The following is a 13,976-nucleotide window of genomic DNA, read 5'->3' on the forward strand; positions in this document are numbered from 1 at the left end:
CAAATATTTTGGTTTCATTTACTTTCCAGAATCTGGACTCTGGATCCACCGGCGTGTTCACACTCTAGCCCTTGATGCACATATGGATCTTCATTATGAAAACACTATTTACTTCAGTTCATTTCATTTAAAAAAAAAAGCCAACTTAAAACTGAGGTATATTTTTATTTTGGGGGGGGTTAAGGAGGACACGTGAAAAGGAGAAGCACGTCAAACTGCTTTAAGGTGCAAATTAATTGAGCCGTTACGCAACACATCAATATGATGTAGAGTAAAAGGTTTATCTCGACCGTGTGACGTGGGCAAAAGGGGCACCTTGTGCAACCGTGTTCTCAATGTGACGTTCTCACTGAGAACTGTAGGCAACAGGAGCGGCCCGGACAACAACAACAACTAAAAGAAACACATTTCAGGAGAGTAATAGCTAAAGTTCAACCACTTCGAGCAGAAACTCCTCATAATCTCTCATTGGTTTCTTGCATGCTGTCATCAGGAGTCGTGGGAACGGGCCGTTGTCTTTGGGCTGCGTCACTCTTTGGTTTCCTTTTCATCACATCCATAGTTTGTCCTGACAGGCAGTAGCGAAGTTATTCCTCCCTCACCCCCCCTTATCCCAGCTGGCTGGTGTCTGCGCACGTGCTGTTGGGCGCAGCAGCACGGCTCTTCCAGCCACACAGAGCTTCCTGTTTTGGATGGAAATGAAATGAGTGCTGGTTGAGCTTTATTCTGGATGATCTCAGGAGTTGACTCACCTGCACAGACACCAAGGTGTTGGCCCAGCCCCCAGAGGAGTCCCCCCTGACGGGGGCCCTTGTCGCTGGAGGAGCGAAGGTTTCGCCGGGTGGCTGAATTGGGGCTTCTCGGGCTGGTGTCGGTGGGAGTTGTGAGGATGAGGAGAGCGACAGCACCTTCTGCTCGGCTGTTTCCTCCTCGATCGGCGTGTCTTGGGAGCTTCCCAGGACAGAAGAGGAGTTTGATAGCGGGGGAATGGACACAGAGACGCAACTGGGAGCCGGGCTGCAGTCGGCAGAGGCGCAGGGGGGCGTGTGTCTCTTCCTGCGCAGCGTGTCGATCCAGCTGGAGCTGTGCTTGGAGGCGAAGGAGGCCAGCGCCACAGAGGAGAGCCTCATGTTCTTCCCTGAGGTGATGAGCTCGCCAAATCCTTCCTGGTGGGCAAAGGCATAGCCTGACCTCCTCGACCAGTTGCGAGCGCCCAGACGGCCCTCCGACATGCTGCCCGCCCCACGCCAGGCTCCCCCCACGCTGCGCCCCGCCAGCTTACGCTTCTTCTGCCGCACCAGCTGAGTGTAGCGCACCTGGAGAAGGAAAACGCACGACGAGAGAAGCAATAAAGAAATACCAAATATTAATGTAACCCATGAATTTTCCACTGAACCAGTGATTCCACTGACCAACTGGATCTAAATGATTCCAGGTATGTCATTCTATGAGGGTTTGCTGATCTTTGATATCTTTGATTTGTGGGAACCTTTAGAACATTACAAATTTGAATGTAAGCTCAAGGTTGGATGCTCAGCGACCCCTGTCCACCCCCCCACACGCACAACACACACACACACACACACACACACACACACACACACACAGAACGTGTAATCACGTACTTTAAAGAAAAGGGACTTCTGCCATTAAGTTGCAGTGATTAAGTCAATATTGCAGTGTTTCGGGGAAACAGGTCACTGAACACACACACACACACACACACACACACACACACACACACACACACACACACAGCACACAGAGTGCATGAGCACAGTTAATGATTGTTTAAGCTCAACACAGAGCGATCAGGAAAGATACCAAGAGATGTTGTAATGCAGGAGATAAAGAAATCTGGGTTGTTTTTCTCACCGTGTCTGAGAGTTGAGGTTTGAGGTTCACCTTGAGGAACCGGAATGCCAAAACTGGAACTATGCATATTGCTGTTGCCAATGCAATAGTTAACCACACCACTGGTTGCAATAATGTGCTCTGAGCGCTGCCTGTAAACACACAAATTACGCATACTGATTCGTGAGCGAGTGTGTTTTAGGGATGTTCGGGACTTGACAGACACGACCCTACCGCCCCGGGTAAGTTTGTGTTCAGTTTGTGCCCAAAGAGACTTTAATTAGGCAGATTACAACAAACGGTAGCAGAACATCAACGCTGGCTTTCGATAAACACCCCAGAGAGACATTAAGCCATGTTTGCATTCATACGTGGAAGGGTGCATGTGCAGCATGCGTGACAGTTTGAAAACGGGGCGTTACTGACCTACAAAGCGGAATTGTTTGGGGAAAATCCGAAAGAGTGTGTGGCTGTGCAGAGCAAACATGATTGTGAAGTAGGAGCCCAGAGAGCCCCACACAAACACATGGTTGATGACTGTCCAGAAGCCTGTGTCAAGAGCAATCTGTGTAATCACACACACACACACACACACACACACACACACAGACACACACACACACACACACACACACACACACACACACACACACAGAGTGGCAAGGTCAATATAAGATAATGGTGCGGAGAGAAGGTAAAATAAAGAGGTGACAAGCGAACGGCGCCGTGGCCGCACTCACTTGCACACTGACTACGATCACCAGGGCTGTTGCCGTGGTGACGGCAAAGGTCTGGTAGTCAGCAAGAGGAACACCGGTACTCTGAGTGGCTTCAGACAGGATGGCATAGGGGACAAAAAACAACACCACCGATGTGTAGATGCCCTGAGCGATGCAGATGAAGAACTCCCTCTTGTTGAAGAGGAGGTTGAGCTGTCCAGGCTCGTAGAGTTTCGGATACTCCAGACTCCTCTGGTCAGAAACGTCCTATCACACGAGGAATGGAGGAGAATAAGACGTGTAAGGTTAGCATTCGCGGCTCCTTACATTTTAGTTTAAATGCTATGGAATCAATGAATTCTAAGATTAATCCTGGAGGATGAATCGTTCCTACTCAAAGCCACAGATGTCAATTTAATAATCACTCTGGGGGACATAAGTCTTCCAATAAAAAACTACTTTTAGCTTGAGGGGTGATGAAAACAAGTTTCCGAGACCTGGTCAAACATTCCCATGGCCAACACAGGGAGGGACGTGTAGACGATGTTGTACAGCGTGATGAAGAACTGATCGTACACCGTCTGCACAGATCGGACACGGACACGAGCAAAGAGAAAACGACGGTGATTGCAACCGCACTGGATGCGTCATAGTTTTGGGCGCAGCACCGGTCGCGTACCTGCGCCGAGAAGCCGCAGAAGAAGCCGAACCAGAAGTGCACCATGGTGAAGGCGAAGTTCTTGTAGAAGAAGTAGCAGAGAAAACGGCACATGCGCAGGTAGGACCAGCGGCCGTGCACCAGTAGGAGGCGCTGTAGGAAACGGAACTGGGAAAAGGAGTAGTCGCTGGCCAGCACGGCCTGTATCCCCTCCTGCCCGGAGATGCCCACTCCAATATGGGCGCCTGCGGGAGGGTCCAAGCACAGAGAGACGTCAAATTAAGACTTTACCGCTGTTTGTTTGTTTTTGCCGACTTCTTTTGATTGGGAAATGTCCTCTCATTGTGTAAGCCAGTGTGAGGACACCGTGACGACTGTAACCCGTTTCCCGACACACAACTTCGCCACATCCCCCCCTCGATGTAAACAACCTCCAAAACCTCTCCTCACGAGAACTTCCATCTCACTTTTGATCATGCTAACGTCATTGGCGCCGTCTCCTATGGCCAGGGTGACGGCCTTCTTGTGTTTCTTGATGAGCTCCACCACCTGAGCTTTCTGCAGCGGGGTCACTCGGCAGCAGATCACCGCCTTGCACGCGCACGCCGTCGACACGAACTCCATCTCCATGTCTCCTTCCAGCGCGTGAGCCTGCGTGGCAGAGACGGATGGGCTGTAACACGCGTCCCTGGTGCCATCAGCAGAGGGAGACTGTGTTCACGTGCTCCCTGACAGTTGAAGGTTTTATTTTTCACATGCTGGGTTTGTGTACCAGGCTGTGACCGTTGACTACCAGGGCAAAGTCTCCAGAGATGTCGTCCACGAGGCTGCTGAAGGAAGGCGGAGGGGGGCAGTGCAGCTGTTTCCCTCCTCCTCCTCTTGTGCCCTCTCCTTCCGCTTCTTCTTTACGCCGGTTGCCAGCGAAAGCCCACCTTCCAGTTCCCTCATCTCGGGTCTGTGACAGCTCCGTCATCCTCTCCCTCGCCCTCCTAGAGCGGGACAACAAACACCACCGGCATCAAAGATGAGCCAGAAGAAGAGCAGGTTAATGTCAGAGGTGTCAGGTGACTGCGGGGAGCTCCACCCAAGCCCTGATGTAATCCCTAAATCTCCGATTCAGGTTTAAATCTGTCTTAACACGACTGCGTCAACATGTACTGCCTGTCCAGATGAGGCCAGTTCCACAGTTTGACACTATAATGTGGGTTTATTAAGGTCTTTTCTATGTTAGAAAATATGTTAAATTTCTAGCATGTCACCTTTAAATCATGCAAATCTGTGGTTTTGCTAAATTTAGATTATACATTTCAGCAGAAGAGAGTAAAAAAAAAGAATTTTAGAAGAAGATAAGGAATCGTGCAAAACAAAGCAAGAGTGCTTTGCGTAAAAATGCTGACATGGGACAGGGACTGGTCAGTTTGTAGGCCTGAAGAAGCTCGCTACTGTGACCTGCAATGCTGGGATGCCCCTCATATAACAGGTATGACCACATCCTCAAATTTTTATCTTTGTGGGGACTTTCATCATACATTACCCAGTTTCTCATCCTCACTCTTAACCAACCCACTAACCCTAACCTCAACCTTAAAACCATGTCTTAATACCTTCACAGACACACACACACACATGCAGACAGACAGGCATGGCGGCTGACCTGAGCTCCTGCCGAACATTCTGAACAGTGTGTCCGCTGATGATAAACACCTCCGCCATGTCGTCCGTCAGCATCTTACATGAATAACCTATATTGACCGCCGTCTCTGTGTGAGAGGGAGCAGGAGATTAGATCTGGAACACTGGGACAGACGCCTTGTAATGGTGTTGCCCACAGCCTGAGAGTGCACTCGTCTCACCCTGCTTGTCACCAGTAAGAACCCAGAGCTTAATATTAGCCAAGGAGAGGATAGCAATGGTCTCCGGGACACCTTCCTGCAGCTTGTCCTCAATAGCCGTGGCCCCCAGGAGCTGGACACAGAGCAGCCAGACACATGTGTGACTGTAAAAACACACAGTGGCCAGAAGAGGGGGCTCAGATCAACCCGCTCACCATCATGTCCTGTTCTATTTCTTCATAGGCAGCTGCCAGTCGGTCCTCTCTGTAGCTGGTGGCCTTGTTGGCGCAGTGATGACTCTCCGACCACGACTCCCACTCATCCTCCTCCAGGTCCCTGTAGGCCAGCACCAGCGTCCGCAATCCGTCCGCCGCATACTCCTGCAGACCAACAAAGGTGCGTATTAATGGAGGCAGGCTGACAAATATGGTACTGGAGGAAGCTGCGCCTGCTAAGCCTCCTGCGGGCACCAGGGGGCAGCGCAGCTCTTAGCATCTCCCCGCGAGCTCACGTTGAGGTGATCCGAGGTGATGCTCATCAGTTCCTGGTTGCAGGGGTGGAGTCTCTCAAATAGCACGATGTCAGCGCCTTTACAGTACAGGCGGATCCTTCCCTCTGGGTTACGCACTGAAAACCGAAAAAAGAGTCGCTTCATAATTCATGTGCTCTAAGACTCCTCTTTCTCATCTTCACTAAAGAGTCATATACACAGAACCAGTTGGGAGATCATTACAACTGCGGTATGAGACCAGTCACAGGCCAGATACCGTTCCCATGAAAGTGTTAATGCTTATTTCTGACTTATTGGATCACTTAACCTCACCTGAATTTGGATTAAACTGAGGTATCAGTCATTAATGGTTGTGTTAAGAAGCTAAATTAATGTGGATAGATGTGTTTAAAAATGTATTGTGATAAAAAACCAAACATTCTATTTTTAATGATCACAACTGAAGACATCCAAACGCACCTATGACAGACATCCTCTTGCGTATGTTGTTGAAGTCCAGTATGGCCAGCAGGGTGTACGTGACGGGACGTCCCATCTCCGTCGTGGTCACAGTCCCAGGTGTCCGAGAGCGGAACACGAAGCCAAAGTTCCGAGCCGCCGTCACCAGAGCGCCCTCATCGGGAGACTGAGCCTTATAAAGCAGCTCCCCTGGTGGGACCGTAAGGACAGGACTTCAGCCGGTGTCCAAGCCGCTCTCCCTCCCGGCCCCTCACCCTCCTCACTCACTCCCCCCCCCACTCACCCTCGCTCTTCTCCTCGCTCATGACGGTGTGACAGAGGGAGAGCAGGCGGAAAAACTCATGGGTGTGCGAGTCGCCCACTTTCACCGACTCCAGCAGGGTGTCGTCATAGAAACAGAAGTCTGGGTCTGCCAGGGGGTTGAAGGGAGTAAAATCCAGCTTCTACATGGAAATAAAAGGGCAGTATATCCCTAAGAGTAGGTACTATACTATCAGATATTCATATAGATAATGTTCACCGTTCACCCTTCAGACAGCATAATTACCTTTGGTTGAGGTCCCAGTGGATCTGATGCTTCACCTGAGGGAAACAAAAACACATGACAAGGCACCGATTTCAACAAGGACGTGAGTAATAAACTTTAATCTAAATGTTTCTTTACATGCACTTGATTTATTGACAGAATTTATGGCAGATTCCATGCCAGGACATGGATGTGCAGCTAGTACCGTCACTACTGACGGCTCCATTATTCAGACTTTAAGTGCAGCGTGAATAAAGCTGCTCTGAAAATCTGCATAACTTTACTTCAACTGAGCATTGAGCAATTTTACCAGCACATTTGTGGTTGCACCAAAATCGTAGCAATTTGTGCCGAATGTGTGTGTGTGTGTGTGTTGTTGCTTGGTTGCACTGACCGTAAGTCTGCCCATTGATGGAGCACTTGTTGAAGATCATGATGTTCTGCGTGAGAGTTCCTGTCTTGTCACTGAATATATATTCCACCTAAAAGTCATATATATTATTAAAAAAAACAAGAAAAAGAGACAATAACTACCAGACTGAATCAATGCAGTATATATAAAATAACAGGTATGGTGACATGGAGCGATACGCTTGGCTGTACTGGCAGCTAAGACGTGACAGCATTATTAAAGCCACTGGTTGCCATATTTCCTCTTTCAAATGTGTGAAAGCCCACCTGACCCAGCTCTTCGTTCAGAGTGGTGGTCCTGGCCTCAGCGGCGGTGTTACACTGGGAACAGAACATCTGCTGGTCCCAGTTGATGAAGTAGCTGTGGCCCAGTCTGATCACCTCCACGCTGACGCATGGACGGGGGGAAACGGGAGATGAGATTTAGCATGCTAGTTAGCGTGGCGTTTGAGCTGCTCACTCCTCACCTGACATAAAGAGAGATGGGCACCACGGTGTTGAGAATGATGACGTAAGACCAGAAGGACAGGAAGGCGGAGAACAGGAAGTTGTCAACGGGAGGGTCCCAGGGTAGGTAGCTCTGAAACAAGGAGCCCACCTCACTCTCCCAGATTGCGTTGCCCACGGCGAGGATCACACCCATACACACCAGGAAGCCGAAGATCTGGTGTAAACACACAGATTAAGCTGTCCTGTTGTTGGACGGACGGCTGAATGAGTGCTAAATTCAGAAAGGCGTAACGTGTCCTACCCAGAGGACAAGCGTGTTCATCAGGCGGTCGATGCTCGTCCTCTTAAACTTGGTGCGACCGCTGTTCTGCATCAGTTTGGTGTCCGGGCCTGGACCAGAACACGGAAGGTGAGGCCTCACGCTCACATCACAGGCACGCTTTCACACCTAAAACACCCGCAAACCTGCGAAAATGACCAGGCCGTAGCAGGCCTCCGTGTTGCGCAGGACACACCCCCGCAGCAGCATGTTGTGGTTGGTCAGGGGGTACTTCTTGTCCCCCCAGAACAGAGTCCCGGAGAAATGATCCAGCTTGTTGTTTGGGGGCTCACACACCACCTCACCTGTACACACAACATTGTATTTCTATATTTGTGGGGACTTTCATGGACATAATACAAGCCCAACCCCCTACCCTGATCCCAACCATCCCAACTAAACCCCCACATTAACTTAAACCCAATTCTTATTGCAACCTTAAAACTATAGCCTTCAATTAGCCCTTTGAAGTTGTGGGGACCAGTGACATGGTCCTAATTACCTAAAATGTGCTCATATTGCTAATTGAAAGAACACTCAGTAAAAGGACACAAACACACACACACACACACACACACACACGCACACACACACACACACACACCCTAACGCTGATTGTGAGGCCATGAAATCATCCAGATCCAATCACAAAACCGGTTAATGTTTCTACTTTTGTGCTCATTATGCAAACAGCCCAGCCACCATTTTGAGAAAAAAGTGTGGGCTGACTTACAGCTGCAACATGCCTGAATGTGCACGCTTCTGTGTGTCTGTGGGTGCTTTGTTCTGACGCGGATGTGTTTCCTTGTGCGTGTTGGTGGGCGTTTGATGACAGACTGCAGTTCAGCGCAGTCAAAGAGGGGCAGAAAGTGTCGATACACATTCTAAAAAAGGATCTGAAAGTGAAAGAAGCTCAACACTGAGAGCCGATGACGGGTTTAGCTCGGATCTCACCGTCAAAAGACGGCAAGTTGTTCGGATCACCAAGTTCAGATGTCACGGAGACGGACTGCCGCACCTTCATGTTGGTCTCCCTGCGCGGACAACACACCGTCATTTAACTGTGGCGTCCTGTTACTTCTTTGGCTCATAACTCGATGACGCGCTGCATTTTCTGACCCGTCCAGCTCGGCTGTCTCGATGTAACAGAGCCCGTGAGGTTCAGTGGTGGACAAGAGGAGCAGGTCAGCCTGAAAGTAGATACAGAAGCTGACGTTAGCTGCTCTGCATCCGTGGTACTGATGCGCAATTAGGAAGAAGCAAATGGGGATGATAAGATTAACAAATGACATCTCTAATCAATTTATCATTATAGAAACAATTATGTCATATTTATGTCCAAACGCTGTGGAGATCTAGTGAGTAGATGGTAGTGAGCTCGTGTGTATGTTTGTGTGTGTGTGCGTTCTTACAGTGACAAACTGGTTACTTTCTAGTTTAATTATGTCGCCCACACGAATGTTCATCCACTTTTCTTTTTGCAGCCTAAAAAAAAAAAAAAGCAACAATAATTATATGACTATCAAAGCTGAAATAAGGGCTGAATTTATAAAAACTTAAACATGGCAGATAGGTGGAGGAAGCAACGACTGGTCACTGCTCTTCCTATATAACAAGACTCACGAGCCTCGGATGAGGACCTGAGACTGACGGTTGTTCACCTGGTTGTCGCTTTTGTGTCGAAACTGTCGAGACAGAGCTGTTATACGCAACTCCGCTCTAAGATATTCTGCTGTAAATGTACGAGAAACTGTGGAGACATCAAAACACACTTACGTAGTCGTCTGTGGCGTCCTTTACCGCGGTGATGGAGAGCACCAGAGCTAAAGGCACAATGGTTGTAAACCAGGAGAGGGAGGAGATCTGAGGTATTAACTGGGCAGAAATGCAGAAAAATGTGAGTGAAAGGACATTTTATTGGTTTCCAGACAGCTACAGCGGACACAAAGCACACAACAGGCTACTGAGAACCTGCAGGGGGCCTTTCCAAGCTAACTTTGTCTAAAAGATATGGATGAGTACATCAAACCAGGTTGGGTTTTGTTAGTGGAAGGCAGAGAAATAGTTGACACATCATGACTGACAGCTAAATTCTGAATGGGCGGGTAGATTTCTGAACCCGTTAATCAGCCTAACGTCCTAGTTGCAGACACCAGGAATCACTTAAGCAATGATTCTGCTGATGGTTTCATCAGAACAGAGAAACTTAGGGTTAAGACACATCCTACAACTTCATTTATTTATAATGTGTTCGTTCTTTTCTGCTCACCTGCAGGATGAGCAGGAAGAGGAAGTATGTGTTGGCTACTTCCTGGAACTGCTCAAACAAGTTGACAGGCAGAAAGGTGATGATGTTGTACTTGGAAGTCATGATGCAGTTATTCTGGAGGAGGATGAGGGGGAAATAAAGCTACGGTGATTCACCTGTTCTCTCAACTGCAACCATCAGCGGCAGCGCAGGAGAGAAAACTCACCGCATACTGAAACTTCTCATTGTACTCCCTGTTGTTGGCTCTGACCCGTCTCTCCTCCTCTGCAAAAACATAAAAAGAGCGAAAGGAACACAGCACTTAAAACCTCTCTTTGGCAGAGACCTCCTCATCCCTGAAGAGCAGCATTATCAGGACAGACAAAGTGATGGAGGCAACAGTCCGTGCTACGTCTGCGTGCTTCAGCTTAGGACTCATTGATCAGCTGAGCGTCTGCGGGGAGCTTGATGTCTGCCTCTTCATGTCTAAACTGATTATCGGGGCGATAGCAGCTTCGGACTTTTAGCTCCTACCGCTATCGTAAAAGACAGAATAAACAGAAAGCCTGTTCCTGGGCTCGTCTCCCGACTCCACCGTCCATCCTTTGTTGTTTTTAGGAATCTGATTGTGCTGATGAAAACGAACCAGGCGTCCAGCTTAGTCAGGTCCATCGCCTCTAATATTGATGAGGCTGCATTTCCAGAGAAAGCTGTTTTGCAGAAGACTCTGACGAGGCTCGCGTGCTTCACTTTTGAGCGTTGAGATGCTAGCGGAAGGGCCGACATTCAGATCAGAATATTACTGTCACCAAAAAACCAACATCAGTGGTGGTTTCCTGAGTTTCTGTAGCACCAAGAAACCAAAACCGTGCTTGCAGAGCAGACTTGAGTTAGATCCAGGACTGGTGAGTTCAGCCAAATTCCATCAGATCACCCTTTCAGGTCACATTTGATCGTCAGCTGGTTGTTATCGCTCTATAACCAGAGGTGTTTCTAATTCCTCTGAGCATCTGCAGACATATCTGACAGGGGCCAGAGGCTGGGGTCGGATGACCACCGAGACACCATGAGTTCCTAATATAGGACAGCAAGAGCATCAGAGCAGCGAGTTGAACGCATGAGCACCTTTAGCAAACCGACAGTTTTACTGCAAGTGTTTAATGTCCCTCAGGGCATCGGAGGACATTAGAAACTCTGCTGCAGACTTTATTTGGGAGGTCAACCCTCAACAATATCATAAACATGGGCAACAATTGAGGAGCGAGAATTTTTCCTCCCTTGTCCCCCCTCGCAGTGCTAACGGTGATGCAGCAGGTAGCTCCTGAGGACTCGGGTTACCCCTCACCCTCACCCTCAGAATTAACCCAATTTACTACCTGATCCATAAAACCATGCAGGTTGTGAGGGAGGACCTGCCAAAATGTCCTCACTTTGCTAGCAAAATCCACACAGACACAGAGACGGTGATTTAATCTGAGCGACTCATGGGTTGAAGGTCAAATGAAGGTGCAGGGTGGTCTGTAGTTATGCATTAGGGCCGAGGAAGCCGAACAATTAGAGCGCAGACTGGCGCCTGGAGGATTGATCTGTTTCTGCATCCTTCTGCACAAATTCCCGGTTCGGAGGAAATTCGTATTTCATTGCCGGATTTTTACTCTGTATTATTAAATCTACAGTTTGACAACTGAAGATGAGCAGATAGCGAGATCTAGCCGGGACAATAAAAAAAGTTTACTTCTAAAACGACATAGATGATGGTGATGGTGAAGACGCAGGTAACGCTTCTGCATGGCGTTGCTTCCATCTTTACCTTTATGTTTCTTTCCTCGTCCCACGGTCATGTCAGCCAGCCCTCTGTTGTAAACAGCTTTCAGCACTGTCATCGTGGCCTCGCTGTCGCCATCTAAACATGCGCTGTGTCATCTCCAGATGCGCGGGGCCGAATAAGATCTGGTCCCCATGTCGATACATTAGATTAGCGTTCTCTGGCTGGGCCCTTCCTCTCTGCTGCTCCCTCTCTCATGCGCCACACAAGCGTGCACACACTCCCACCGCCTTCTCAGAGACACTGAGGTCATTGGTCATCGCTCTCACGGCCCGTAATAACCGTCATTTGTTGTTGCCACATTGATTTTACTCCTTGAGACGAGTCTATTTTTGGAGGTACACGCAATTTGATATGACCTCATCAATAAGCTGCCATGAGAAACATGCCCAGCACTGTCAAGTGCATTACATAAGCACATGCTGATTTGTTGATGAGCGTTACTATGGCAACAGCTGCTACGGGGCTCCCTCCAGCTGCAAAAAAGCTGATGTATGAGGAAGCTGCAGGGTTCAGAGGAGGAGGAGGAGGAGTGTATTCACACATTTTGAGACTCGCTGAGGTGGTTTATGAAAACTGAAATGGGTGTTTGGTGTCATTGTTGTGCACCTACCAGGAGGAGGCTTCGTTCTGAACATCTCCACGCTGCCAGTGTCTCCCCACTATGGCCCATGGGACTGTCTGCAGAGGCAAAGAGGAGGAGGAGGAGGAGGAGGAGGAGGAGAATTAAAAAAGTTACAGGGATAGTTTGATAACAAGGGAGGAAAAGCGAGAAGTATTTAAAGATGAAGTGCTCACATTCACCATCAGATAAAGAAATAATAGTTCCACAAAAATCAATGAACCACAACAGGATACACACACATCCCTGGGCTGATGGAGCCGTAATGAGGAAATGACATTGGGGTAGAGCGGCAGTCCGTGTGTGTGTGTGTGTGTGGTGTGTGTGTGGAGGAGAGTCTGGGGAATGGTGTCAGCCTCCTGCTGCAGCAGTCTAAGAGTCACTCAGCTCTCTCCTCTCGCCTGGTCTCACATCACCTAAATACGCTTCTATGCATTATTGTTAAAACCTCCACACTTACAGTCAAAGCTCCTGTGCTCGACCAGCCAGGCAGCACTAGAAAAGAGGCAGAAAGCTGTTGTTTGGGTTGGTGGGCACACACACACACACACACACACACACACATGCGCGCACGCACACACACACACACACACACACACACACACACACACACACACACACACACACACACACTGCAGCCAGACTCTCTAATCAATAATCCCGTTGCAGAAGCCAGTTGGGATGATCATCTTACAGTTGTCTCTTCCCTTTTACTGCGGATTGGGATGAGGTTGGGAGAGTGGAGCTCTGTGTCCTCTCTCCTCTGTCCTCCCTGCACCCCCCCCGCAGCACTGGAGTCACATCCAGGTGGTGAGAGTGTGTTATTCTCCACGTTGGTAGGTTAGCATTGTCATCATCACAGTCTCACTACAATAAACTGATTCACCCCTGACGTCACAATAACTCGTGAAGGGACACATTTGGATGAAGCACATCACATTCATATTTATAGTTTGATTTAACCAAAAACCCTCATTTTAATGCTGTGCATAAAGAATTGGTTTCTTTCTAACATCCAAGCACAGAGGAGCAATTTTTAAAGCATGTTCTTATACATAAACCCCCAAAACTGAGATGCTGTCGCTCATAAACACCGCGATAAAAGTAAAAACAAACTTTAAAACATTAGATGCTCAGGTGATTAAAGATAACACAAAAGCAGCACAGGTACCAGCTCATCATTGCTACACATGAATGTACCTGAGTATAAGTTAAAAACTACAACAGTCACCAGTCAGGAAGCACTAAAGCAGGAACTGAAACACTGAGATGAGTGAAACTTTCACTTTATAGAGCGCCCAGAAACATCTGTGCTCAGCTCTAAACGCAAACTCTGAGCAGACCCTCCAGCAGCGCACAGAGGTGCAGTAACAAGAGCCGCGACGCATCAGGAAACTCACCTTTTCTGACGGTCGTTATGAGCGTCCTGTTCCGGCTGAAGACATCTTCTCTGCTCCGTTCAGGTTACGCTCAGATTCTGGGTTTGAACTGATCTGGCCCGTGAGGAGGAGGAGGAGGAGGAGGAGGAGGAGGAGGAGGAGG

General features: G+C 48.6%; 1 protein-coding gene across 3 annotated transcripts; it reads right to left on the reverse strand.

Moving 5' to 3' along the window:
* Positions 1-43: 43 nt before the first annotated feature.
* atp8b2 (ATPase phospholipid transporting 8B2) lies at positions 44-13,949 on the reverse strand. Of its 3 annotated transcripts, XM_011605797.2 has the most exons (30): positions 13,835-13,949; positions 12,426-12,493; positions 10,214-10,272; positions 10,009-10,122; positions 9,516-9,614; positions 9,363-9,424; positions 9,152-9,224; positions 8,859-8,929; positions 8,694-8,773; positions 7,886-8,044; positions 7,722-7,810; positions 7,438-7,634; positions 7,238-7,358; positions 6,954-7,041; positions 6,581-6,615; positions 6,317-6,476; positions 6,034-6,222; positions 5,575-5,690; positions 5,279-5,443; positions 5,085-5,196; positions 4,886-4,991; positions 4,004-4,220; positions 3,699-3,882; positions 3,253-3,476; positions 3,071-3,154; positions 2,595-2,840; positions 2,281-2,419; positions 1,876-2,006; positions 753-1,316; positions 45-683 (listed from the first exon to the last, which is right to left on the reverse strand). In XM_011605797.2, exons 2-30 carry the CDS (start codon positions 12,448-12,450, stop codon positions 609-611), a joined length of 3,984 nt encoding a protein of 1,327 aa, XP_011604099.2. In that variant the 5' UTR covers positions 12,451-12,493; positions 13,835-13,949; the 3' UTR covers positions 45-608. The 3 variants fall into 3 exon arrangements, with proteins under 3 accessions (XP_029694264.1, XP_011604099.2, XP_011604098.2); XM_029838404.1 differs by lacking the exons at positions 12,426-12,493; positions 13,835-13,949 and adding an exon at positions 11,798-12,385 and having other exon boundaries at positions 44-683; positions 4,025-4,220; XM_011605796.2 differs by lacking the exons at positions 12,426-12,493; positions 13,835-13,949 and adding an exon at positions 11,798-12,384.
* Between the last annotated feature and the right edge of the window lie 27 nt (positions 13,950-13,976).

The sequence above is a fragment of the Takifugu rubripes genome, chromosome 7 (genome assembly GCF_901000725.2).
Source record: "Takifugu rubripes chromosome 7, fTakRub1.2, whole genome shotgun sequence".
Lineage (NCBI taxonomy): Eukaryota > Metazoa > Chordata > Actinopteri > Tetraodontiformes > Tetraodontidae > Takifugu > Takifugu rubripes.